This window comes from Brachyhypopomus gauderio, chromosome 18, assembly GCF_052324685.1.
Source record: "Brachyhypopomus gauderio isolate BG-103 chromosome 18, BGAUD_0.2, whole genome shotgun sequence".
NCBI lineage: Eukaryota > Metazoa > Chordata > Actinopteri > Gymnotiformes > Hypopomidae > Brachyhypopomus > Brachyhypopomus gauderio.
The window spans coordinates 1,011,749-1,037,667 of NC_135228.1; the positions used below are offsets into that span (position 1 = coordinate 1,011,749).

General features: G+C 46.2%; 1 protein-coding gene across 1 annotated transcript; it reads left to right on the top strand.

The window, feature by feature from the left end:
* The first annotated feature begins 484 nt into the window (after window positions 1-484).
* tmem38b (transmembrane protein 38B) lies at window positions 485-23,332 on the top strand. Its single transcript, XM_076980061.1, has 6 exons — window positions 485-828; window positions 14,144-14,300; window positions 16,364-16,548; window positions 20,453-20,540; window positions 21,114-21,231; window positions 22,670-23,332. Exons 1-6 carry the CDS (start codon window positions 705-707, stop codon window positions 22,952-22,954), a joined length of 957 nt encoding a protein of 318 aa, XP_076836176.1. The 5' UTR covers window positions 485-704; the 3' UTR covers window positions 22,955-23,332.
* Window positions 23,333-25,919: the final 2,587 nt, after the last annotated feature.

Below are 25,919 nucleotides of genomic sequence, written 5' to 3' on the forward strand. Positions count from 1 at the left end.
AGAATGCCAAAGGTCTGCAATGCTGTAATTGCTGCTAAGGGAGCATTCTTTGACGAAAACAAAGTTTAAAGTAGAAAATTATTAAAAAAAAAAAAAAACATTATTTCTACCTTGTCAGTGTCTGGACTATATTTCAATTCATTTTGCAACTCATTTGATAAATAAAAGTATAAGATTTCAGGGAAAACACAAGGTCTAGGTGACCCCAAACTTTTGAACGGTAGTGTGTGTATGTATGTATATATATATATATATATATATATATATATATATATATATTAAAAAAATGTTATATTTAAAAGCGTCTGAAAAACCTTTCGTTCTGCATTCCAGCTACAGTGACGATCCATCTACAGATTTTGCGTAATACCCGCAAACGCGGATCTGACCGGTGACGTCGCCGTCGCTCAGCCAATCACGTCGGCGGACAGACCGTCACAATGGCGGATCCACGCGTCAGCGTTCCAGCCGTTAGCCACGCCTATCCGGTTACCATAGAGATCAGCTGGCGAGCAGCTGCTAGGTCCAGCTAGGCGAGGCGTCCTGCGAGCGCCCAGCTGTTCGGTGGAGTCGCAGCTGGCCGTGGTCGTGGTCCAGGGAGAACACCTCTCAAGATCTCATCATCCGATGCTCGGAGTTGGACGGCTGCCCCGATTTTAGGATTTACCAGAACACGGGTGGCCAGGGGGGGAGATCGGGTAGAAATGGATCTGTTTACGGTGCTGAATTTAAACGAACTCGCGGCCGGACTGTCGAACCTGCCGATGTTTCCGTACTTTGACACGGCGCATTACATCGTGTCTGTGATGGCGCTGCGGGAACAGTCGGGTAAGACGTGCAGAGAAACTCGAGTTGATCACAAAATAAACAACAAGAAAAAACTAAGTTCCTCGTTTGCAGTCGTGCAGGATCAGGGGTTCTAGATGAAGTTACACTTTTGCTCTCTGGCCCTCGTGAACGCCCTCTGAAGTCGTGGTTTTCGCACATATATTGATTTCCGCATGCCCTATTTAATCTTCAGGAGCTTTATTTTCAGTGCATTATTAGTTTCATTTATTACACGCAGTGTTTGAAGTGTTTGTGGAGCGCCTGCTACGTGTCAGAGTGTGAGTGTGGCGGCTCTTCCGGGTGCCGTTTGGTTAACGTGTCAGCAACCTTTGTGAGAAACTACAGTCTAGCTACTTGTCTGCGCTTTTGTGGAGAGCAAATAATGTATGCTCATACAAGAGGTCTCTCTCTCTCTCTCTCTCTTTATGTCTGATATAATGACATAACAGTGTGATGTATTGACAGCACATGAAGCTTTATGGGGAAGTCATAAAATTCTTATCTTTACAGGATTATTAAGTGTAATCTATATAAGAATATAAAAGTTTAATACAGGATTATTAAATGCAGCCTCTTTACCGCACTACAAAATTAACTTGTGATCCCAGAACCACCATCCCCCCTCCAAATCTGCAGTTGCCTTGCCATTGATGAATCATCTAGCAGTTCTTTATATATGATCCATTTTTGCTGCAGATCCAAGCTTGGGTATGTCCTGCATGGCATTTACTGGTTATTAGTGAGAGTTAGTTATTATGGCCTGGCAACTTCCCCTAAATGGAACAGATCAGCTGTGTGACATTGACAGCAATAATTCTTTGCATACAAGCGGAACATTTGTTAAAATATTAAAGCCTTCTTGTCCTCTTTGCTTCTCTTCCCCTTTTCTCTCTGCTTCTGTCTTTCTTTCTCTATCTCTCCATCTTTCTGTCTCTCGTCTTTGTGCCTCTGTGTCTGCATTTCTCCACCTGTAATTCAGCCTCTTTCAGTCCTCTCACAAACAAACCAGAGCATTGGCTCCTTGCCAAAAGTCGGTAGAACATTCTGTTGCATAGTTGCCCCTGGGGGTAACAGTCGTAAAACCTGCTTTGCTATGTGTTCACAACAGACAGCCTTTTCTGTGTGGACCTCGAGAGCATGATGACTATGGATGGAAAATATAGATGGAAAATATTTTGATGGAAAATATGGATGCTTGTTTTGTGTAAGAGTTTCTTCTGTCTAGCAGGTTCTTTTCAGCAGTACAAGTAAGTCTAGAACTGCTCCTGTAAGGAGGACCCTAGGTGTAAACATTTAAAATGTCTCGCGATAGCAAGTTCAATTCTGCAGTTGCAATATTTGTGTAAGACTTTGTCCAGACCTATTTTGGTTTGAACTGAATAGTGACACTAACCAACTGCACTGGGCAGAATCAGCTGATATGACACAATTTTGTATGCTTTTCATTCCAGCGGAATCAGACTAGCAGAATGCTCAATCTGCTAGCAGACTGTGTCATAATGACATCTCATGTGACATGTGTCCTCCTCGTGTCCCGTAGTCCTCACAAAGTCCTCATGTAAAGGCAGCAACAGGTGGCTCTGTAGCTTGGCTGTGACCTCCTTGCCCTATTGTTCTATTGTAGTGGGGGGGAAACTGCTGAGATCAGCATCTATTTTTAGAGAGGCTTTCAGCCCCTGGTCCTGGTGGCATTATTTTCCTAGTTATTTTTTCTACCACTTCCCTCTTCACCTCTACCATTACCCACTATAGCTCTATAACCCCCCTCTACACCTCTACCATCCACCTCTATAGCTCTACAACCCCCCCGAACACATCTACCACCTCTCTATACATCTACCATTCCCCTCTATAGCTCAACAACCCACCTCTGCACCTCTACCACCTCTCTATACCTCTATCATTCCCCTCTATAGCTCTACAACCCACCTCTGCACCTCTACCACCTCTCTATACCTCTATCATTCCCCTCTATAGCTCTACAACCCCCTCTATACCTCTACCACCCCCGGTACACCTATACTATTCCCCTCTATATAACTCTACAACTCACCTCTACCACACCTCTATACCTCTACCATTATCCCTCTATAGCTCCCCTATACACCTCTACCACCCCCGGTACACCTCTTCCATCCACCTCTAAAGCTCTGCAGTCCCCCTCTATTCCTCTACCACTCTTCTGTACACCTCTATCATCCACCTCTATAGCTCTACAACCTCCCCTACACCTCACCCACTCCCCTCTACACCTATACTATTCCCCTCTATATAACTCTACAACTCACCTCTACCACACCTCTATACCTCTACCATTATCCCTCTGTAGCTCTACAGTCCCCCTATACACCTCTACCACCCTGGTACACCTCTACCATCCACCTCTGTAGCACTACAACCCCCCTCTACTAAGTTGATAAGATATGCAAAAATGTTACAAAGAAAAAGTACTTTGTGTACCTGTGAAAAGGTGACCTCCACCACATATCTCCTTCACCATCTTAGCCCAGCATGGAATGTTCCAGAAGAATGTTCCTCACTGCACCATTCCAGAATGCTCTCATGGAGCTCTGGCTGTGATTGTCCAAAAATTCCCATTACACTTCTCTGACTCTGCACTAAAACTGGACACCATTAATGGAAACACTCACAGCTGGTAGTTTTGTCATGTCTGAAGAGATTCATAACAGTCACCCAGGCTAGACGGCCTGTATTGTATGTAAAAGTCTAAAAATGAAACCAGCGTTATTGAATGTCCTACATAAATGTCCTTATGAATTCTACAAGAATGGGTTATGGAGGCATGAATAGACTTTGGGGCACTTCATGTAGTTCCTGCTCGGTTTGATGGCCCTCCTTGAGGCCAACTGCGTAGGGTGTTTGGCCATTTTGTGTTTGAGGTAAGCACTGTTTACATAACACACACAGATCACAGGCTAGGAGACGAAACAGATGTGGGGACATTCTGGCTTTGAGAATCAGGCTGGGTGCCAAGGCCACAGAGTGAACTCTGCCCACAAGGAATTCAAGATGCTGTGTCACTAATGCCATAGAGAATTTTGTCTGTGCACATACACTATATTGATGAAGTATTCACTTATCTTCCTTGACTGACATGATCTTAAGTGACATCCCATTCCTAATCCATAGGGTTCAATATGACATTGGTCCACCCTTTGCAGCTAGAACAGCTTCAACTCTTCTGGGAAGGCTGTCCACAAGGTTTAGGAGTGTGTTTATGGGGATTTGTGACCATTCTTCCAGAAACGCATTTCTGAGGTCACATACTGATGTTGTCTCCGCTCTAATTCATCCTAAATGTGTTCTATCAGGTTGAGGTCAGGACTCTGTGCAGGCCAATCAGGTTCATCCACACCATCCACACCAGACTCTGCCATCCATGTCTTTATGGACCTTGCATATTGAAAGAGGAAGGGGCCAGTTCCAAACTATTCCCACAAAGATGGGAGTATGGAATTGTCCAAAAGGTCTTTGTATGCTGAAGCATTCAGAGTTCCTTTCACTGGAACTAAGGAGCCAAGCCCAGCTCCTGAAAAACAAGCCCACACCATAATCCCCCCTCCACCAAACTTTACACTTTACACTGTACCCTTACACTTATACACCTGTGGCCATAGTGATTAGAACACCTGATTTCGATCATTTGGATGGGTGAGCAAATATTTTTGTCAATATTGGGTGGAATAGTGATCTCTCAATAGAATAGAATAGGGACTCTAGAATACACTCCTAACATAACACTTTTAGCTTGTGTGTGTGTGTGTGTGTGTGTGTGTGTGTGTGTGTGTGTGTGACTCTGGCCCCTGTGGGACTTTCTGCTTTCAGACAGCAGCGGGATCTTTCCCGTCCTCCCTCAAACGGCCTTCAGGGATCCATTTTGTTCCCTCACAAAACCCCAGCAGTCTGATCCAGCAGCTCTTTAGTAGAGAGCTCAGCTGAAGGAAAAGCCAGAGGGAGAAAGGGAGTAAGGGAGGAGGATGTGGGAAGGGGGGGAGAGATGGAGAGAGGGAGAGAGAGAGAAAGGAAGAGAGAGAGAAAGGAAGAGAGAGATGGGGCAAGAGAGAGATTGGGAAGACACAGATAGAGGGAGATGGGGAAGAGAGAGGAAGAAGGAGAGAGAGAAAGAGAAAGAGATAAAGAGAGAGAGTAAGTTTGCTTTAATCTGGTAAAGTCTTGTAGAACTGAACTTCTTTATCCTGAAGACACTGATTAAATGGATGTTGTAACCTGACAAACATCACAGCACTGATCATCTGAAGTAAACACCAGAGGACAAACATGTGGACACTAGTGGGAAACACACAGTCAGGGCTAAAGGTCACCCCTGTGGACACTGGTGATTACTACAGACACGCTCCCCGTCCTGCCTGTGGGCTGGGACTGCGCTTGTAAGCAAGGGAAGTGGTGAAGTATGGAGGGTGGTGGAGTATGGAGGGTGGTGGAGTGTTATAGGTGGTGGAGTATGGAGGGTGGTGGAGTGTTATAGGTGGTGCAGTATGGAGGATGGTGGAGTGTTATTGGTGGTGCAGTATAGAGGGTGGTGGAGTGTTGTAGGTGGTGCAGTATGGAGGGTGGTGGAGTGTTATAGGTGGTGCAGTATGGAGGATGGTGGAGTGTTATTGGTGGTGCAGTATGGAGGGTGGTGGAGTGTTATAGGTGGTGCAGTATGGAGGGTGGTGGAGTGTTATAGGTGGTGCAGTATGGAGGATGGTGGAGTGTTATAGGTGGTGCAGTATGGAGGGTGGTGGAGTGTTATAGGTGGTGCAGTATGGAGGGTGGTGGAGTGTTATAGGTGGTGCAGTATGGAGGGTGGTGGAGTGTTATAGGTGGTGCAGTATGGAGGGTGGTGGAGTGTTGTAGGTGGTGCAGTATGGAGGGTGGTGGAGTGTTATAGGTGGTGCAGTATGGAGGGTGGTGGAGTGTTATAGGTGGTGCAGTATGGAGGGTGGTGCAGTGTTATAGGTGGTGCAGTATAGAGGGTGGTGGAGTGTTATAGGTGGTGCAGTATGGAGGGTGGTGGAGTGTTATAGGTGGTGCAGTATGGAGGGTGGTGCAGTGTTATAGGTGGTGCAGTATAGAGGGTGGTGGAGTGTTATACGTGGTGCAGTATGGAGGGTGGTGGAGTGTTATAGGTGGTGCAGTATGGAGGGTGGTGGAGTGTTATAGGTGGTGCAGTATGGAGGGTGGTGCAGTGTTATAGGTGGTGCAGTATGGAGGGTGGTGGAGTGTTATAGGTGGTGCAGTATGGAGGATGGTGGAGTGTTATAGGTGGTGCAGTATGGAGGGTGGTGGAGTGTTATAGGTGGTGCAGTATGGAGGGTGGTGGAGTGTTATAGGTGGTGCAGTATGGAGGGTGGTGGAGTGTTATTGGTGGTGCAGTATGGAGGGTGGTGGAGTGTTATTGGTGGTGCAGTATGGAGGGTGGTGGAGTGTTATAGGTGGTGCAGTATAGAGGGTGGTGGAGTGTTATTGGTGGTGCAGTATGGAGGGTGGTGGAGTGTTGTAGGTGGTGAAGTATGGAGGGTGGTGCAGTGTTATAGGTGGTGCAGTATGGAGGGTGGTGGAGTGTTATAGGTGGTGCAGTATAGAGGGTGGTGGAGTGTTATTGGTGGTGCAGTATGGAGGGTGGTGGAGTGTTGTAGGTGGTGAAGTATGGAGGGTGGTGCAGTGTTATAGGTGGTGCAGTATGGAGGGTGGTGGAGTGTTATAGGTGGTGCAGTATGGAGGGTGGTGGAGTGTTATTGGTGGTGCAGTATGGAGGGTGGTGGAGTGTTATAGGTGGTGCAATATGGAGGGTGGTGGAGTGTTATAGGTGGTGCAGTATAGAGGGTGGTGGAGTGCTGTAGGTCGTGCAGTATGGAGGATGGTGGAGTGTTATAGGTGGTGCAGTATGGAGGGTGGTGGAGTGTTATTGGTGGTGCAGTATGGAGGATGGTGGAGTGTTATTGGTGGTGCAGTATGGAGGGTGGTGGAGTGTTATAGGTGGTGCAGTATGGAGGGTGGTGGAGTGTTATTGGTGGTGCAGTATGGAGGGTGGTGCAGTGTTATAGGTGGTGCAGTATGGAGGGTGGTGGAGTGTTATAGGTGGTGCAGTATGGAGGGTGGTGGAGTGTTATTGGTGGTGCAGTATGGAGGATGGTGGAGTGTTATTGGTGGTGCAGTATGGAGGGTGGTGGAGTGTTATAGGTGGTGCAGTATGGAGGGTGGTGGAGTGTTATAGGTGGTGCAGTATAGAGGGTGGTGGAGTGCTGTAGGTCGTGCAGTATGGAGGATGGTGGAGTGTTATAGGTGGTGCAGTATGGAGGGTGGTGGAGTGTTATTGGTGGTGCAGTATGGAGGATGGTGGAGTGTTATTGGTGGTGCAGTATGGAGGATGGTGGAGTGTTATTGGTGGTGCAGTATGGAGGGTGGTGGAGTGTTATAGGTGGTGCAGTATGGAGGGTGGTGCAGTGTTATAGGTGGTGCAGTATGGAGGGTGGTGGAGTGTTATAGGTGGTGCAGTATGGAGGGTGGTGGAGTGTTATTGGTGGTGCAGTATGGAGGGTGGTGGAGTGTTATTGGTGGTGCAGTATGGAGGGTGGTGGAGTGCTGTAGGTGGTGCAGTATGGAGGGTGGTGGAGTGTTATAGGTGGTGCAGTATGGAGGGTGGTGGAGTGTTATAGGTGGTGCAGTATAGAGGGTGGTGGAGTGCTGTAGGTCGTGCAGTATGGAGGATGGTGGAGTGTTATAGGTGGTGCAGTATGGAGGGTGGTTGAGTGTTATTGGTGGTGCAGTATGGAGGATGGTGGAGTGTTATTGGTGGTGCAGTATGGAGGATGGTGGAGTGTTATTGGTGGTGCAGTATGGAGGGTGGTGGAGTGTTATAGGTGGTGCAGTATGGAGGGTGGTGGAGTGTTATTGGTGGTGCAGTATGGAGGGTGGTGGAGTGCTGTAGGTGGTGCAGTATGGAGGATGGTGGAGTGTTATAGGTGGTGCAGTATGGAGGGTGGTGGAGTGTTATAGGTGGTGCAGTATAGAGGGTGGTGGAGTGCTGTAGGTCGTGCAGTATGGAGGATGGTGGAGTGTTATAGGTGGTGCAGTATGGAGGGTGGTGGAGTGTTATAGGTGGTGCAGTATGGAGGGTGGTGGAGTGTTATTGGTGGTGCAGTATGGAGGATGGTGGAGTGTTATTGGTGGTGCAGTATGGAGGGTGGTGGAGTGTTATAGGTGGTGCAGTATGGAGGGTGGTGGAGTGTTATAGGTGGTGCAGTATAGAGGGTGGTGGAGTGCTGTAGGTCGTGCAGTATGGAGGATGGTGGAGTGTTATAGGTGGTGCAGTATGGAGGGTGGTGGAGTGTTATTGGTGGTGCAGTATGGAGGATGGTGGAGTGTTATTGGTGGTGCAGTATGGAGGATGGTGGAGTGTTATTGGTGGTGCAGTATGGAGGGTGGTGGAGTGTTATAGGTGGTGCAGTATGGAGGGTGGTGCAGTGTTATAGGTGGTGCAGTATGGAGGGTGGTGGAGTGTTATAGGTGGTGCAGTATGGAGGGTGGTGGAGTGTTATTGGTGGTGCAGTATGGAGGGTGGTGGAGTGCTGTAGGTGGTGCAGTATGGAGGGTGGTGGAGTGTTATAGGTGGTGCAGTATGGAGGGTGGTGGAGTGTTATAGGTGGTGCAGTATAGAGGGTGGTGGAGTGCTGTAGGTCGTGCAGTATGGAGGATGGTGGAGTGTTATAGGTGGTGCAGTATGGAGGGTGGTTGAGTGTTATTGGTGGTGCAGTATGGAGGATGGTGGAGTGTTATTGGTGGTGCAGTATGGAGGATGGTGGAGTGTTATTGGTGGTGCAGTATGGAGGGTGGTGGAGTGTTATAGGTGGTGCAGTATGGAGGGTGGTGGAGTGTTATTGGTGGTGCAGTATGGAGGGTGGTGGAGTGCTGTAGGTGGTGCAGTATGGAGGATGGTGGAGTGTTATAGGTGGTGCAGTATGGAGGGTGGTGGAGTGTTATAGGTGGTGCAGTATAGAGGGTGGTGGAGTGCTGTAGGTCGTGCAGTATGGAGGATGGTGGAGTGTTATAGGTGGTGCAGTATGGAGGGTGGTGGAGTGTTATTGGTGGTGCAGTATGGAGGGTGGTGGAGTGTTATTGGTGGTGCAGTATGGAGGATGGTGGAGTGTTATTGGTGGTGCAGTATGGAGGATGGTGGAGTGTTATAGGTGGTGCAGTATGGAGGGTGGTGGAGTGTTATAGGTGGTGCAGTATGGAGGGTGGTGCAGTGCTGTAGGTGGTGCAGTATGGAGGATGGTGGAGTGCTGTAAATGGTGCTGTGGGGTTGATGGTGGTGTTTGATGAGGCTCTGTGCAGCTGCCCATTCTGTAGTAATACCGCCTCTGCTGTTGTTGCAAGTACACAGGAATGTCTGTATTAATCAGTGTGTGTGTGTGTGTGTGTGTGTGTGTGTGTGTGTGTGTGTGTGTGTGTGTGAGTGTGTGTGAGTGTGTGTGTGTGTGTGTGTGTGTGTGTGTGTGTGTGTGTGTGTGTGTGTGTGTGTGTGTGTGTGTGTGTGTGTGTGTGTGTGTGTGTGAGTGTGTGTGTGTGTGTGTGTGTGTGTGTGTGTGTGTGTGTGTGAGGAAGCTTTGAGATGCTGGAAGGGCACCATAAATGTGGCAGTCTGCAGTCGTGCTGTCATTATGGAAATCAGCACATCAGCTCCTGTTAAAAGGGATCACAGCATTTTGCAAAAGGGATCACAGAGATAATTAATTTCTCTCTTGGGAAATGCTGGTGATTTGTCAGCTGGCATCAACAGGTTTGATTTGTCGCAGGTGTAGGAAACCCAGCACGAAGATCCCTTATTGGACGGATCTTTCAGCACAGGCATGAACTTTTCCTAGGATCCAGCTAACGGCCAATCTGGTGAGCTCCAGAAGAGCAGTCAGTGGACGTCTCCTGCCCTGTCCAGCAGAGTTGAGGTTACAGAAGTGTCCATTTATTTCTGGTCCTTGACCATGCGAATGTCTCTCTCCACCTTACAAACCACACCCACCGTTATCTGAGTATGTGTGTGTGTCCTGTCTCCCCAAGAATGTTCACACTTCTCAAATGTGGGTGAAATGTTCATTCAGTTCTCAGTTCTGGATGGTGCAGTATGGAGGGTGGTGCAGTGCTGTAGGTGGTGCAGTGGGGTTGATGGTGCAGCTGCCCATTCTGTAGTAATACTGCCTCTGCTGTTGTTGCAAATAGACAGGAATGTCTGTATTAATCAGTGTGTGTGTGTGTGTGTGTGTGTGTGTGTGTGTGTGTGTGTGTGTGTGTGTGTGTGTGTGTGTGTGTGTGTGTGTTGTGTGTGTGTGTGTGTGTGTGTGTGTATGGTGTGTGTGTGTGTGTGTGTGTGTGTGTGTGTGTGTGTGTGTGTGTGTGTGTGTGTGTGTGTGTGTGTGTGTGTGTGTGTGTGTGTGTGTGTGTGTGTGTGTGTGTGTGTGTATATGTGTGTGTGTGTGTGTGTATATGTGTGTGTGTGTGTGTGTGTGTGTGTGTGTGTGTGTGTGTGTGTGTGTGTAAATGGGTCTGTTTCTATAGTGGTAGCTGTGGTTCTGTCATTGCTGTGTCTGACTCTGTGTGGTGAATTCAGCCCTGAGCTCTACAGGATGGAAACTAAAACTGTGTCTATCTGTGAGATTAGAGCTGTGAGATTAGAGCAGTGTGATTATAGTTGTTTATCAGCCGCATGTAGCAGCAATGCTAAACATTAATTTATGTAGTAAACATGTTGTATACATTTTGTAACATGTGTTGTGCAGCGTAAGCAGCTGTGAGGAGTTTTAATCTCCCAGTTTAAACAAGGAGATTCATACTGGTTTATTTAGGAGTGCTCAGAGTGACACCAGGTCAAACTCAGCTAACCACCCAGGCTCTGAAATCTGCCTCTGGCTACATCTGTAGAGGTTTGAGAGTGCAGAGGTACTGGTTCTGGGGTGGGCTTATGGGGCGGGCCCTAGGATGCAGAGCAAAGATGTGGATGAGGCCACAACGGTCAGATCACGATGGGCTTTGTTTCGATTATCTTCTGCTATCAGCCAAAGTAGAGAGAACCATTAATTCAGGTTCAGTACCTGAAGGTGACACATGAGAAGGAAATTCCCCGAGTAAGCTGAATGTCTGGTGTTGTGGTGTGAAAGAATGACACATAGCGGTGAAACCAGACAGAGTTCTCGCACACCTGTTCTGACTTTTCTCGGGTGCCAAAAATCCTCTGGACCGTAATGGTGTTGACCACCGTAGAAAGAATGCTTTAAATGGATTCTTCCAATATATGACAGCATCTGATACACTGATATTCGTGGACGAGATACCACATGTTTGAAGTAAGAAGTGAAACGGAAATGACTCGTGTTTGGTGTGATTTTTATGCAGGAGAGTAAAATTGCATCTCATCTGGTCACACAAGTGGTGCAATCCGGCCAAAGTGCATCGAGATACGATCTGGACATGAAGCGCGTGTTAACGTGAGGTGTTAACGTGAGGCGTTAACGTGAGGTGTAAACGTGAAGTGTAAATGTGCCCATAGAGTTCACTTCTTACACCGAAAGCTTCCACTGCCATTTCAGAATGAGCTACAAACCCCTACTTCTCAGATCATCGACTTCCAACCGGCCAAACCCTAGAGAAACGCTAATCTGTTTGTCTGTAATTTTAATCTGACCCTAATCTGCAGTCTGCGCTGAAATAGTGGCAGATTAAGTGTGGGCTGTTAACTAATGTGCCTAGATGCTACTGGCTGACACTACTGTCTACTCTGGTTAAGTTTTATAGATCTGAACTCTTCAACTTTACACTCTCCGAATTTTCACATCTGTGTTCCTGTCAACTTGTCTACACTGTCTACATTGCTGTTTTCAACACCAAACTAATGTTTATATATACAGTATATATATATTTACACACACACACACACACACACACACACACACACACACACACACACACACACACACACACACACACACACACACACACACACAGAGGTGCTACCACACAGCAGCAGTCTGCAGTATTTATCTTTCAGCCAATCTGTAGTCGTCATTTTAATTCTGTGTATTCAGCTCATTAACATTTTAAAGGGGAGACACTACCAGCGTCATCTCCGATCGCATTTTCCACCATATCTTCTTTCCGAAGGGGTGGGGGACCCGGGACCTGTCGTCGCCTTACAAACTTCGTTACAGTTTTCCCGCCCTTACCACACTTTTATCTTCCACTGTCTTATCTTAGCTAACAGCCCAGCAAGAGACAGATACTGGTAGAACGCCACATTCCAGCTCTGTTGAACCGCTTACTGCCGGTAGTAGCATGTACTAGTGTGTACTAATGTGTGTACTATAGTGTGATCTGTAGTGTGTACTAGTGCATGTTCTGTAGTGTGCTCTGTAGTATGTACTCGTGTGTGTTCTGTAGTATGTACTGTAGTATGTACTCGTGTGTGTTCTGCAGTGTTGGGAACGTTACTTTAAAAAGTAATTAGTTATAGTTACTCACTACTTGTTCAAAAAAGTAACTGAGTTAGTAACTGAATTACTCTATAATAAAAGTAACTCGTTACCAGAGAAAGTAACTATTTGCGTTACAGTTAAAAAAAGTTATATGCCAATGAATAAGGATTTTTTTTGAAAAAGCAGTTTTCACAGTCAGTTGAAATGAGTAGATCAGAAAGGTGTTTAACTTTTGATATTTATTGCACATCCACAGACCAGTGCAGGATAAAATCCTTTAAAATCCCAAATCTTTGTAAATAAAATAAAAATAAAAATAGTAAACAGTTACACTATATAAAGTGCATTTACATCTATCAAATAAAATTAAATTCTCTCAATCTGAGACAAGTTTGTTCACAACAGAAGTAAACTTAACAATACAACCTCTATTCTTAATTAAATAATTCAAATACCCAGTCTGGTAGACATTCAGGAACTGCAGGTATTTTCTTAAATAATGTTTATATTGCCACCTTGAAAATGCTAATTTTTCTTCAGCTTGCTCCTGACTCGCCATTTCTGTCTCTTCTCCGTTTGTGTCGCGTGCTTCGGCACGTGTGTAAAAACACTGGCTCTGATTGGCTACCATAACGCTGCCTTAGACAATCGCTTACTGACTTGTTAAGTTAAACAGGTGTTACACCGAGAACCGTGATCTATCGAGATCTGTTACTTCTCACTAGTCTGGGCAGGGGTCCGCTCGCATTACTGTTAGTATATCAATATATAGTAACGCACCGCTTTTAATGACCAGTAACGTCAACGACGTTGTAACGACAGGAAAAGTAATTAATTATATTATCCCGTTACTAACAAAATGACGCCGTTACCTAATGCCGTTATTTTTAACGGCGTTATTCACAACACTGGTGTTCTGTAGTATGTACTGTAGTATGTACTCGTGTATGTACTGTAGTATGTACTCATGTGTGTTCTGTAGTGTGTACTGTAGTATGTACTCGTGTGTGTTCTGTAGTGTTCTGTAGTATGTACTGTAGTATGTACTCGTGTGTGTTCTGTAGTATGTACTGTAGTATGTACTCATGTGTGTTCTGTAGTATGTACTGTAGTATGTACTCGTGTGTGTTCTGTAGTATGTACTCATGTGTGTTCTGTAGTGTGTACTGTAGTATGTACTCGTGTGTGTTCTGTAGTGTGTACTTCTGTATATACCCTGTACTCCACTAATGGAGACTAACAGGACCGTGTTCGTAAACTGACTGGAGGCTTCCGTGCGGCTAATTAAACATCTCAAACAAAGAAAGCGGCGCGCGCCAATCTGCCGACTGCTGCCTGGTTCCTGTGCCATGTGCTGACTGAGAACGCCCGTGGAGAACACCTTGTCTTCACAGCAGAACAAACAAGCGCGTCCTCAGGAGAGCGTTTAACTGCTCCCCAGTATCACGGAGCTGGAAGGCCGTTATCGTCTTCTTTGATCATTCCCAAACGGTCCCCTGACTTCCCCCAGTTCTCCGAGGTCTGATCTGGAAATGATGCAGGCACGCGTCAGGATGGATGCACCTGCATCTTCCTGTTCTTGTGTGACAGCAGCACAGGAGAGTTTCCACAGGCTCTGTGGAGAACTGAAGACCCCAAACATTATTTACTCATTCATGCTTCCACACACATATTTTGTATTTTGTATATGGAATTATTAAATGTTGTATTATGTTATGTAACAGTGTTGTACTTCACTACTGGACAGTTGTACTGTAGTTGACTGCTGTTGTGCGATGTGTACAGGGTCTTGATGATGATGTGGTGGTGGTGGTGGTGGGTGTGTGCAGGAGCGTTGGAGGTGTCTCAGAGGAGCCCCCTGGCCTGCTGGTTCAGCTCCATGCTCTACTGTTTCGGGGGGGCGGTGCTATCAGGGATCATCATGGCCGAAGCCCCCGTCGCCCCACTGGCTAACAGCACCAACGTGTTGCTGGCTACGCTTATGTGGTGGGTATCTACCGTGGTCCTCCCCTCTCCTCCCCTCCCCTCTCCTCCTCTGTCCTCCTCTCCTTCTGAGTGTCCGGAGTGTACCAGAGCTGCTTTATAAATACACCTGCCTTGCCTTTAAAGTCAGTGAGTCTTTTGATGTTCCCGGAGGATCGGGGTCATACCACTGTGGAGCTGCTGCGTTCTCACACCTGACTGAAGGTGTTCGGGGGAGAAGTTGGGTCAGCTGGGCCAGAGGAAACCAAAGAGCAGGGCGTTGGTGTTGCAGTACTGAGCTTGGGCAGCAGGGGGCAGTGGGCTGGTGTATAGAAATCCCTCAACAAGCTTACACACTCCTGTAGACTCAGATCCTGTTCTGTCTTTGTACAAATGTGGCTGAATGGTGTGGAGAAAAGACAGCTCTCTCTCTTTCTCTCTCTCTCTCTCTCTCTCTCTCTCTCTCTCCTCTTCCCCCCTTCCCTCTCTCTGAAGGTCATGGTGTATTAGAAATTTGATGTGGCACTCTCACAGGACCCCTCAGGGATCCCCCGAAATCGAAACACAGTGAAAGCCCTTCGCTGAAGTGTAATTGTCTGCACTCTGCCTGTTCAGTGCAGTGAGGGCTGAGCTACACACATCTCTAGGAAACTTTCTGATAGAAAGCAGTGGCTGGGACTCGCATGACCATGTTTCTCGCCCTGTGAGATGCAACGCTGCCCTCCAGTGGCGAAGAATGGCAGTGACCCTTTCAAGTGGGACCAAAAGAACTTCTGCAATAGTTTGCATGCGTAGTTTGAGTGACCTTTCATCTGAGATGTCGTAATCTTAGCCTTTCTTGTGGATGGGGAGGTTTGACGTAGGGGCAATGTGACTAGAGTTAGTGCAATACTAAATGAAACTAACTTTTCAGTACTTCTGAAAACAATGCAGACATCACTCTGTTGTTGAGTGTATTTTGTCTTCCCTCCCTAATCTATTTCCTCTCTCACTGACTCAGTCTAACTGCACCTGTGTGTGTATGTGTGTGTGTGTGTGTGTGTGAGAGAGAGAGAGAGAGAGAGATTCATCTCACTTCTAACTGCACCTGTGTGTGTGAGGCTCAGTCTTACTTCTAACTGCACCTGTATGTGTGAGACTCAGTCTTACTGCACCTGTGTGTGTGTGTGTGTGTGTGTGTGTGTGGGTGTGTGAGAGAGAGAGATCTGACTAAACACCAGCCCTGTTTACCTACCTCATCTCTTTGAAAGACTCCCCCTTTGAAAGACACCTGAGAAACTCACTTTATTAGAGACGTATTTGAGCATCTGCTGAATGACAAGGTCATATAGCCAATTAGTGCCATTAACCAATACCAATTAATAATTCCATAATGCGTTCAGGAAGGGACGGTGTTGGAATCAGCTGCTTGCTGACGTTGCTGGCGTATGTGCTGCGCTCCCAGTACTGACTCTCTTCAGTACTGTTCAGGTTCTTATTTTGTGGACTCATTAGCAGAACCGTGCCGAGAGGCGAAGACGAAAATCTCCCATCAGCACCAAAGGTGTTTTTCTCTTAACCTTTCAGCATTCAGACGCAGAGACACAGCAAAAACATCACATCGACGCTGCCAATACCCTTTGATTGTCCCAGAGATTGTCCTTTTTATTAAGAAAAGATTTCATTTGATTGTAGGCAGTATGTAAATTGCGTTTCACCTCTGGTCGTATCAAAAGAGATACTTGGGCAATCAAAAAATCATATTTCTGTTCCTCTGTCCCTGTGTCACAAACACTGCGTACCAGTGCTCCCAATAATAGCACCGCAAATTATGATAATGGACAATTAAATCACCAGTTGCAGTGCTCTGACTTGGAGATGTTCAATTAAGCGTGTGTGTGTGTGTGTGTGTGTGTGTGTGTGTGTGCGTGCTTGAGTGCATGTGTGTGTATGTTCTTGTGATTGGGAGTCTGTGCTGTGTGTGTGTATGTGAGCTAGTGTTGGTATTCATGTGTTTTGTGGGTAAACCTGTGTGAATCCGTGTCCTTATAGGTAATCTGTAATAATCGCTCTCTCTGTATGTCCCCCACCCCCACCACCACCACCAGGTATCTGGTGTTCTACTGCCCCCTGGATGCAGTTTACTCCTGTGCTGCCATTCTTCCCGTCAGACTAGTGCTGACGGGGATGAAGGAAGTGACACGCACCTGGAAGGTTCTGGGCGGAGTCACGCAGGCCAGCAGGAAGTACAAAGATGGGCTGTTTGTCATGATTGCAGTGGGCTGGGCTAAAGGTATGACATCACCGATCAAGGTCACAATCTCGTTATTTCATGTGAAATTATTACACATAATGTTACTGTGAAATTATTACACATAATGAACTGTTAGCAGTAAGCATGTCAGCATAATGACAGTAATGAGTAGGTCACCTTATTAGAACCAACAAAATGGTATAATAATAATATAGACCACTGGTAACCACACACACGCAAGTTGCCACATTCATAGCGTCTCCAGTACAGATACTTTCATGATTGCATGCTGATTGCAGTATCCAGTAGGAGTTTTATATATTTTAATCACGTCTGTTTTCTGAGATATTGCAGTGTTACATATTATAATCATGTCTGTTTCCTGAGATATTGTACTTGCATATGATTATTATCTTGAAGATGAATCACGGTGTTTGGCATTTTGTCTTTTTTTTAAGCTTAAAGGTTGTTTTTGGATATTTTCATAACACCCTTTTATTAAAGTCATTAGCCACCCCACCCCACTGTGTCTGCATTAGAGATGAGAGGAGGATTGAAATATCACGAGGGTGAGGGGTGCTCGTTAGAGCCACAGAGCTGAAATGTGAATCAGTGTGCACCGAATGACAAACTGACACACACACACACACACACACACACACACACACACACACACACACACACACAGCACAAACATGTACACATTCCGTGTAGATGTGGGGTGAATCAGCAAAACATTCCAGTTCTTTCTGCAACCCAAATCACTGATTACATCTAATGTAATCCTTCAGTCTGAGAAACTCTCCGCACCTCCTTTTTGATCTATGGGGAGTGAACGCATGGTGGGTCTTATTCTTCCTCTGGAGACAGAATCCAGAGTCACACCCAGCTGGGCCTCAAGGTTCGAGCATTAAATCTGTATTATCCTGTTCAGTTAGGCGGGTGTGATTTAGTTCAGTGGGTGTGTTACTTTAGATGGGTGTGTCCTGTTAGGTTGGCATGTTCAGACTGGTGGGCATGTTCAGTTTGGTTGGCATGTTCAGATTGATTGATCTGATAATTTGATGCAGCTCTACAGATGATATTTCTGTAAATAACAGAAATATAGGAAAATACTGCCTGAATGTTGCCTTGAAAGATCTGGCAACGCAGGGAATACGGTCCATCTAGACCTTTTACATCATTCTTCACCTTCATACTCTTTGAACACTTTAAAACAACATTGCTACAGGACCAAGTGAACCAATTAGGGATCTGATGAGTGGACCTGGGGCCCGGCCACTTCACAAACAGGAGGCTAATCATAGAAAGAAAGCAATAAACCCAAGAGCCGGAGATGCTTTCTCCCTGATCAAAGCCTTTTGTAGAAATGCAGTAAAACAAGACCAAACAACTCCAACTGAGCGCCCTTAAGCCCTCAGCGGTATCCCTGCCGCCATGAGGGGTCTATCTCCTGAAGAGGAATGGAAGAGACACGACACTCCATCCAGAGACTACCAGAGCTCCTACTTGGTGTGGCTAAAGGGTCAATATCTGGTCCATACCTTTCCATCTACCACGCCAACTCTGCCAAAGAAGTGACGTTCCATGTTCCTAGAGCCAGTTTCTGTCACCAAGGTCCATATGAACCTGCCAGATCGAGTTGGGTGGACCATATGAACCTGCCAGATCGAGTTGGACTGCCCGGTCAAAAGGTCATATAGGCCTGGCCCTAGGAGTGTGTCTATATTGGTCAGAATCCCCTTCCTTGTGGGTCTTTTTTGGGTCTCCTTGGGTCTCTTTGTCTCCCCTAGACCTGTTCACCATGGTGACCTTCCTGGACATATTTGACTTGTGATGACATAGTCCTAAGGAAGTATCTTCAGGGGATGACATAGTTTTGAAGTTCATGGAATTACACAAGTTCCTTCAGCACAGTAAGGTCCTGATTCGGTGACTCTAGGCTAGTTGATATGTAACTGTATATTTTACAGGGACATAGTGCATACTGATACAGATAAGTGTATCTTTTCTTGTGTATAGAGTTCACAGCCCCCTACTGTTCACTAGTGTGTGTTGTGTGTTGTTTGTGTGTGTGTGTGTGTGTGTGTGTGTGTGTTACTCCGCACACCTCGTTAACCTCCGCGAACGGCGGAAGCGTTTAATCTTGCCGTGTCACATTCTTTGCAGTGTTGTCCGAAACGATATGTAGGCCTAGTAGTATATAAAAAAAACACCCCTCAAATACAGGGGAATGAACTTTTACCTGACCAATTTTAATGTTGCTTTGTGTTTCAGGTTTGAAAAGTGCTGGAATTTAGGCTAAAGTATTTGAAAAGGCTTGAAATTGTAACTACTTCGTTTCACAACAAATATCTGTCTGACTGAACAATTCTCTTGTATTACGTTAACAAATACGAGCCTCTTCTAATTCCAGGACGAAACATGAGAGAACGTGAAGACGTTAAGATTGGGCGTTTTGAAAATAAATATCCATTAAATAATGTGATAAAAAAGCGAATTATTTCGAATCATTTAGAGTATATGTATAAATATTTAATTCAATAACGTGCTGGGAATTATTGAAATGGACCTTGAAAGTGACGTACAAGTGCTTGATTTCCACCTTGTATAGGTGTACGAACCCTGCAAACATGACTGTTCTCATTGCGCCGAGACGCGGCGCGCGCGAACTTTAAATAAATAATAACATTAAATAATGTGATAAAAAAGCGAATTATTTCGAATCATTTAGAGTATATGTATAAATATTTAATTCAATAACGTGCTGGGAATTATTGAAATGGACCTTGAAAGTGACGTACAAGTGCTTGAATTCCACCTTGTATAGGTGTATGAACCCTGCAAACATGACTGTTCTCATTGCGCCGAGACGCGGCGCGCGCGAACTTACAAAATTCGAGAGGTGCACGACCTCGTGAATCGACAGCGCGCGAGGCAATTGCACACGGGCGAAGCCACCGCGATTACGTTATTTTCGCCTCCCGGACCCTCGCGCCGCATCAAGTGTAAACCAGGCTTAAACCAAATCGCGTGTCTGATGAGCGTGTTCACCCCACTCCAGGGTTGCCAGGTCCTACAAAAGTTTTCCGCCCAAAATCTGCGAGTGTAAGTTGTCGGCGGGGGGAGGGGGTGTTGCGAGTGTGAACTGGAGACAAATTAAGTATTATATCGGGATCGATTCTTAGTGTTGACTTGTAACTTCCGCAGTAGCCCAACTCAAAAGTAGCCCAAAAAACCGCACCCCGCGGCCCCAGAATTTTTACCCGCGGCTGGCAACTCTGCCTCACTCTGCCTCTTGCCTACTTACGTCACGTGATCATAGTCTGCAGCGCGAATAGCTCCCTCTATTGCTGGACGAGGATAACGCAATTTGAGTTTGCTGTTATTCAAGGAGTTATCGTGGCTCTTTCGATGTGTTTATCGTGAAACTTCACATCGCGATAACGATAAAAATACGATTAATCGTGCAGCCCTAGTGTGTGTCTATCTGTCTATCTATCTATAGATCTGTAGATCGCACTCCCCTTTTCACCTTTTTCTTTCTTTCCCTCTCTTTCACTCTGTCTATTCCCAACTCCTCTCTTTCTCTCATTCTCTTATTTTAGGACATGTCAGAAGGTCATTTTATTATGATAGGAAGCAGATGCTGGAAGCAGGTCAGAGCTGTAATTGGCTGTCAGGTTTTAAGAACCGCTGAGAACGCAACTGGGGACCTTCAGACAGGAACTGTGCTGGAATTCTTTTCACCGTCAAATACAAGGATAACATAATCTTTCCTTATAGCTTTAGCAAACCAGGAGACCACCAATCACAGTGGTTAAATGTCTTGAAATTATCTTTAGCATAAATGTACATTTTACTGTAAGTCTCAACTAGCTCACTGTTCCTCTCTCTCTCCCTCTCTCTCTCCCTCTCTCTCTCCCTCTCTCTCTCTGTCCAGGTGCCGGTGGTGGTCTCATAAGTAACTTTGAACAGTTGATTCGAGGCATTTGGAAGCCTGAGACCAACGAATTGTTGAATATGTCGTAGTAAGTTTGAACCTCCTGGTATACATGTACTCCTGTGTTCTCTACTCCTCCCCAGTACACTGTAAATTAGGTTTATATTGATGAGAGGGAAAGTTGTGCCCATCGTGATTCACCAGCTAGGAGCAGTAATAGAAGCCCCTAGATGTAGCTGCTTCCTGCCTGCAGGAACGCTGAGAGCACTGATCTCAGACCAGCTCTTCCTGCGTTAACGGCAAGAGCACTGATCTCAGATCAGCTATTCCTGCGTTAACACTGAGAGAATTGATATCAGGTCATCCCTTACTGCAGTAACAATGTGAGAGGTTTGAGAGGCTCTGTGGTAGTTCCTCCTACACCTGAACCAGGTGTTCACTGGTTACTGAGTTGCCCATTCCTCAGCCCATGTGTGCTGCAACTCTATTGAACTGATTTAACTCAAATCGACTCAAATGACTCAACTCAAATGACAACTTTTACAACTGAATGAATGAACGAATGGCTTCATAAGCCCTGTGGACCTACCTGGCATGAACCAACCCCACCCGAAACCCCTCCCCTTTACCCTCTTGACCTTTGACTCTTGTGCTTCGGCAGCCCGACCAAGGTGACCCTGCTGGGGGCCGTGCTGTTCTCCCTGCAGCAGTGCCAATACCTCCCCCTGCACACGCCACAGCTGATTCTCTTCTACACCGCCTTCATCGTCACCAACAAGGTGCGCTGGTTGGGCCCTCCGAGGCTTCCCTACACACCCTACAACTGCATTTCTCTTGTTTACAGTGCTCTACTGAACGCACCGGCACTACACAATTTAAAGTGCTCTACTTAATGCACCGGCAGTGCTCAGTTTAGCCGATGCAACACAGAAAACGAATATTGAATGAATATGCATATTGAGCATTACTCATACATGAATATGTATGAGAGGTGATAATTTGCAGAAGAATAACGAAAAATACAACATGGCAGATATTTGCACAAGCAAATAATAAGTAAAACTGAGATATGTATTTGCATTTCTGTAGTTCACTAATGTCAGACACAATGATTGGTCATTGCTGGAGCTGCAGTTGTCAAATCTGTCCTCCTCACTCATTTGCAATCGAAACAACACTTTCCCAAAGCCCTGACTACTGCCACTGCAGTGCTGACGAGTTCCATCGAACACCCAGCCTGGAGTAGCAGTGGCCGGGACACGCGGCTCCCCCTGCTGGCCGGCGGGGGAAGCGCCGCCTCCCGGTCCCGTTGCCGCTTTCCTGTGCCTTTTACATCATTTTCATCTAATTGCATCACTCTGTTCAAAGTGAGCAACGTCTGCTGCTCTTAACGAGGTATTACCTCCTCTCGCGCTCCCAGAAGGCTATTTTTAGACTCGCGTCGCCCCCTTTACCTGAGAAGCCGCCCGAGGCGCCGTGACCCTCCCTCCTTTCCTCCCTCCCCTCAGAGCGCAGAGACTTTCTCCAAACCTCCTTCTCCTTTTCCGACTTTTATTGCCTTCCGTAAAAAACTGCTCGTCGTTAGCTGGGACGGCGGCCGGAGACGTGTTCCAATTCCCTGTCTGGAAAGGTGAATGTACCGAGAGTTACGAACGTCGGAATTGTAGTGGCGGTCTCACTCTATTACACCAGTAGTGTACTCGTGCTGGAAAGGATTTTGTCTCTGGTATATTGTCCCATAAATTAATAACTATATTGTATTTACCCATTGTGTTCTCATATTATATTGGCTTCAGTTCAGAATTTATGAAACTGTTGTATTTGCTAGTGCTTAGTTCTGTATTTTCAGTGATAACTGAAAACCAATGTTAAATGTACAAATTTGGCAACACAGGTTTTTTATGTCATGCCAAAAAAGCACATTTGAATAATAAAAAAAATGTATATGTGAATAATCATATCACATCTTCTCTTTACACTATTCTGTCATTCCATTTCTCTCTGTTAATTGTTCCACTTTTTCTTTTTCTTTACCCCCCTATCTCTCTCTCTCTCTCTCTCTCTTTCACTCTCCCGCCCTCCCTCTCTCTCTTTGTCTCTCTCTCCTTTTCTCTGTGTCTCTGTCCCTCTGTCTCTCTCTTTCTCTCGGTCTCTGTTTGTCTCTCTCTCTTTGTCTGTCTCTCTCTCTGTCCCTCTTTCCCTCTCTCGCTTTTCCAGGTGAGGATGATGCTGACGGGCTCCTCCTCCTCTCCGTTCGCCCTTGTAGAGTCGGTCTGTTACAAGCTCTTATTCGCCCGACCTCTGACCTCTTCCGCCCATCCCCAGAGCTCCGCCCATCCCCAGAGCACCGCCCATCCAAAGAGCTCTGCCCAGGCCGCCAAACCTGTTGAGGTCTCTGAGGCGGACGGCAAAGACGCGCCACGCAACGGCTCTCCGCCGTCCTGCTGTAGCGATGCTGCCGAAAGCCACAGATTGTCCAAAAACTCCAAGAAGACCAACTAGTGCCTGTCCTCGTCCAGGCCGAGCTGGGCCCCCGTCAGCACGTGGTGTGTGTGATGGAGCGTCCTGGGCAGACACCTCTGCTTCCTGCTCACTCACATAAGCATGATTCATAATCGCATGGCTGAATCCTGAAAATGCTGAAATCCTCCTGAATTATTATTTTTTTCTTCAGAATGTCTTTTTTATCTGTATATTTGATCTGGATCTGTACATATTTACTATTTTGAAATGATTCTGAAATGGTTTTACACAGATAATTCTATAAATGATTTCTATTTTCTATTATTTATATTTGAAAAAGCAAATTTACGAATGTAACGTTTTTAAATACTGTCTTGGACTTGGGTTTATTTCATTGAAATGAAAATATGGTGGAAACATGGTGGTGTCTGTCTGGTCAACTTCCACATCAGGGTCCCACACACCCACGCGTTTCTCACACGCCCAGTCGTCCGTGGGGGACGCACGCTGTTCTGGGCCCTGTCCTGGTTGGTCCGACGTTGACTCCAGCGGTGCTTCGGACCCTTGCGGCTGCGTGTGATTGGGGGGCGTCGGTGTTCTGTCACAATCATTCTAGAACCGGTGAAACCGTGCGCCGTTCCCAGGGGAGACGGCGGCATGGCTCGGTGTTGCCAGGGGAGACAGGAATTTGGAGCCGATGTTCTTTTTGCGGTGGTTGGGGGGGGGGGGGGGGGGGGGGGGACGTCCGCTAGACGTCTGTAGTGAGGGTGTCAACAATGCAGTCAGAGCTGCATAACAATGACATGTCTCTCTCCCCACGACCCTCTCCATCTCTCTCTCTCTCTCTCTGTGGAGGTGAACTATAAGTTGGAGGCGTGTATGTAGTGAGGGGTTCTACTCCCACATCATTCCCTTCCCCCTGCTGCGTCTGCTCTCTTCTCGTGCACATTAAAGGCAAACGTTTCTTCCCCTGGCCTCTTAAACACACACACACACACACACACACACACACGCACACACACACACGCACACGCTGTAAGATGTATCTTGAGTGCCGTTGGGTATGATTCTCTCATCCTGTCTCATTCTCTCCCACTTCCTGTCTGTCTGTCTCCCTCTCTCTGTTTCTCTGTTTATCTCTTCATCTCACAGTTCCTACACCTATTACCCTTGCCAAACTCAGAGGTTTCAAGAGCAGTGCAGGCTCCGCCCACCTTATAGACGCAAGAGTAGTGCAGGCTCCGCCCACCTCAGGGACAGGAGCAGTGCAGGCTCCGCCCACCTCAGGGACAGGAGCAGTGCAGGCTCCGCCCACCTCATAAACACCGGAGCAGTGTTTAAGCTGAAGGAAAGTTTCTCTGCCTATGGAACTGACATCTGTCGCTCTCTCTCTCACGGCTGTGAACGCACACACACGCACAGACACACACACACACACGATAAACATCTCACCACAACTCCAGGACCCAGAGACACAGTGGAGGTTTCTAGTACAGCACAGTGGGGATTGCGCTGTTTCCATAAATGAACCTGATAATTACCTGAGTTTATTGATCTTGGGTAATTCTGTCAGTGTCTGTACTCTGTGTGGACACCCCGCTCTGTGGGGCATGTATTAAAATTAACACATTACAAAAGATAATCGTAGCTTATGGTGGCTAATAAGAAATAAACACAAAACATAATCACATTTAGTCAGATGATCCTCACGGAACTCGTCTGGCGGAGACGATTGTTTAATTACATCATCATGTTCCAAACACGCCGCACAATGGAATTAGCCCACAGCAGCCAAGAATGCTCTAGCATTACGGTTTCTGTGCCAACAGCATTCCGAGAGAGAGGGAGAGGGGAAGAGAGAGAGAGAGAATGAAATTCCAGGTCATTTTAATAGTTTTAATGAATCCACTTGTGCCAAAGCAGTGCAGAGTGTGTAGTTCATAATATAACATGCAAACACACATAATGAAATCTAAGGAAGAATAAATATATTTTACAAAAGTAGAGCAAAAGAGAGATGATGCTGGATTGTTTTTGTTGTTTTACGTATTTTAGAAGTTTGCAAAGTTGGGTGCTGAGGATTTGTTTATGTTGTGGATGTGGGGTGTGTTGTGTAGTGTGTTGGGGATGGGGTGTGTTGTGTAGTGTGCAGAGGTGGAAAGAGTACTGAAAAATAGTAATTGAGTAAAAGTATCTTTGCCTAAATTCTACTCAGAGTAAAAGTCTGAAAATTTACTCGAGTAAAAGTACAAAATTACTTTATTTAAATTGTAATTTGAGTACAAGTTACTTAGTTACTTTCAGTTATTTAATGCAAAAAAGGATGTCATGAATCAAATTCAAATTTAATCGATTTCAAAGTGTATTTAAGTGCACATCCACACTTGTAAAAGATCAGCTGGGCTCAGGAACATACTGAACGTACACACCGTGTCAAAACCAAGAGAGTAGTAGACCCAAGTGCCGACAAAACGCAAAGAGCAAAATGTGTGCGTGCGTCCACACACACACACATAAGCAGCAAAACCAATCACATGAGACGTGGAATAAACTCAACGCGTAGAAAATAAACTCAACCGCAAACACACGGGAGAAAATGTAACAGAAAAGATGTGAACTTAGGACGCCAGGGGAAGTAACTTGCAACAGGCAGAATGCCGCAACGAAACAAAAACCCTTCCCAAAATAAATGAAGAACGGATAGGAAGAGATGAAGCAGGGGGAAAACTTGAGGTAGGCTAGTAAGCAGCACAGGAGATAGTTACTCGAATAAGTAGTAGAAGAGCAAGAGAGATAAGAGAGAGCATAATGTGGCGAGACACCTAAACACAAGAAACGCAACCAGAGATCACAGAGAAAGGGGTGAGGACGTGAAGGCAAGCCAAAACTATCTGTTTCACTAAGCTTCCATAAGAAGCCATAGAGACAGCTAAAACGAATCACTGCTGATTGCGCCTGGAGAGTCTAGGACTGACTCGGGTGCCTCTAGTGTTGTTAGGAGGAG

Excerpts from the sequence above, each read along its gene's own strand:
- tmem38b (XM_076980061.1), top strand. The coding sequence starts at position 705 with ATGGATCTGTTTACGGTGCTGAATTTAAACGAACTCGCGGCCGGACTG. Across the intron at positions 14,301-16,363 it reads TTGCTGGCTACGCTTATGTG|GTATCTGGTGTTCTACTGCC; the intron begins GTGGGTATCTAC and ends CACCACCACCAG. Across the intron at positions 20,541-21,113 it reads GAATTGTTGAATATGTCGTA|CCCGACCAAGGTGACCCTGC; the intron begins GTAAGTTTGAAC and ends GTGCTTCGGCAG.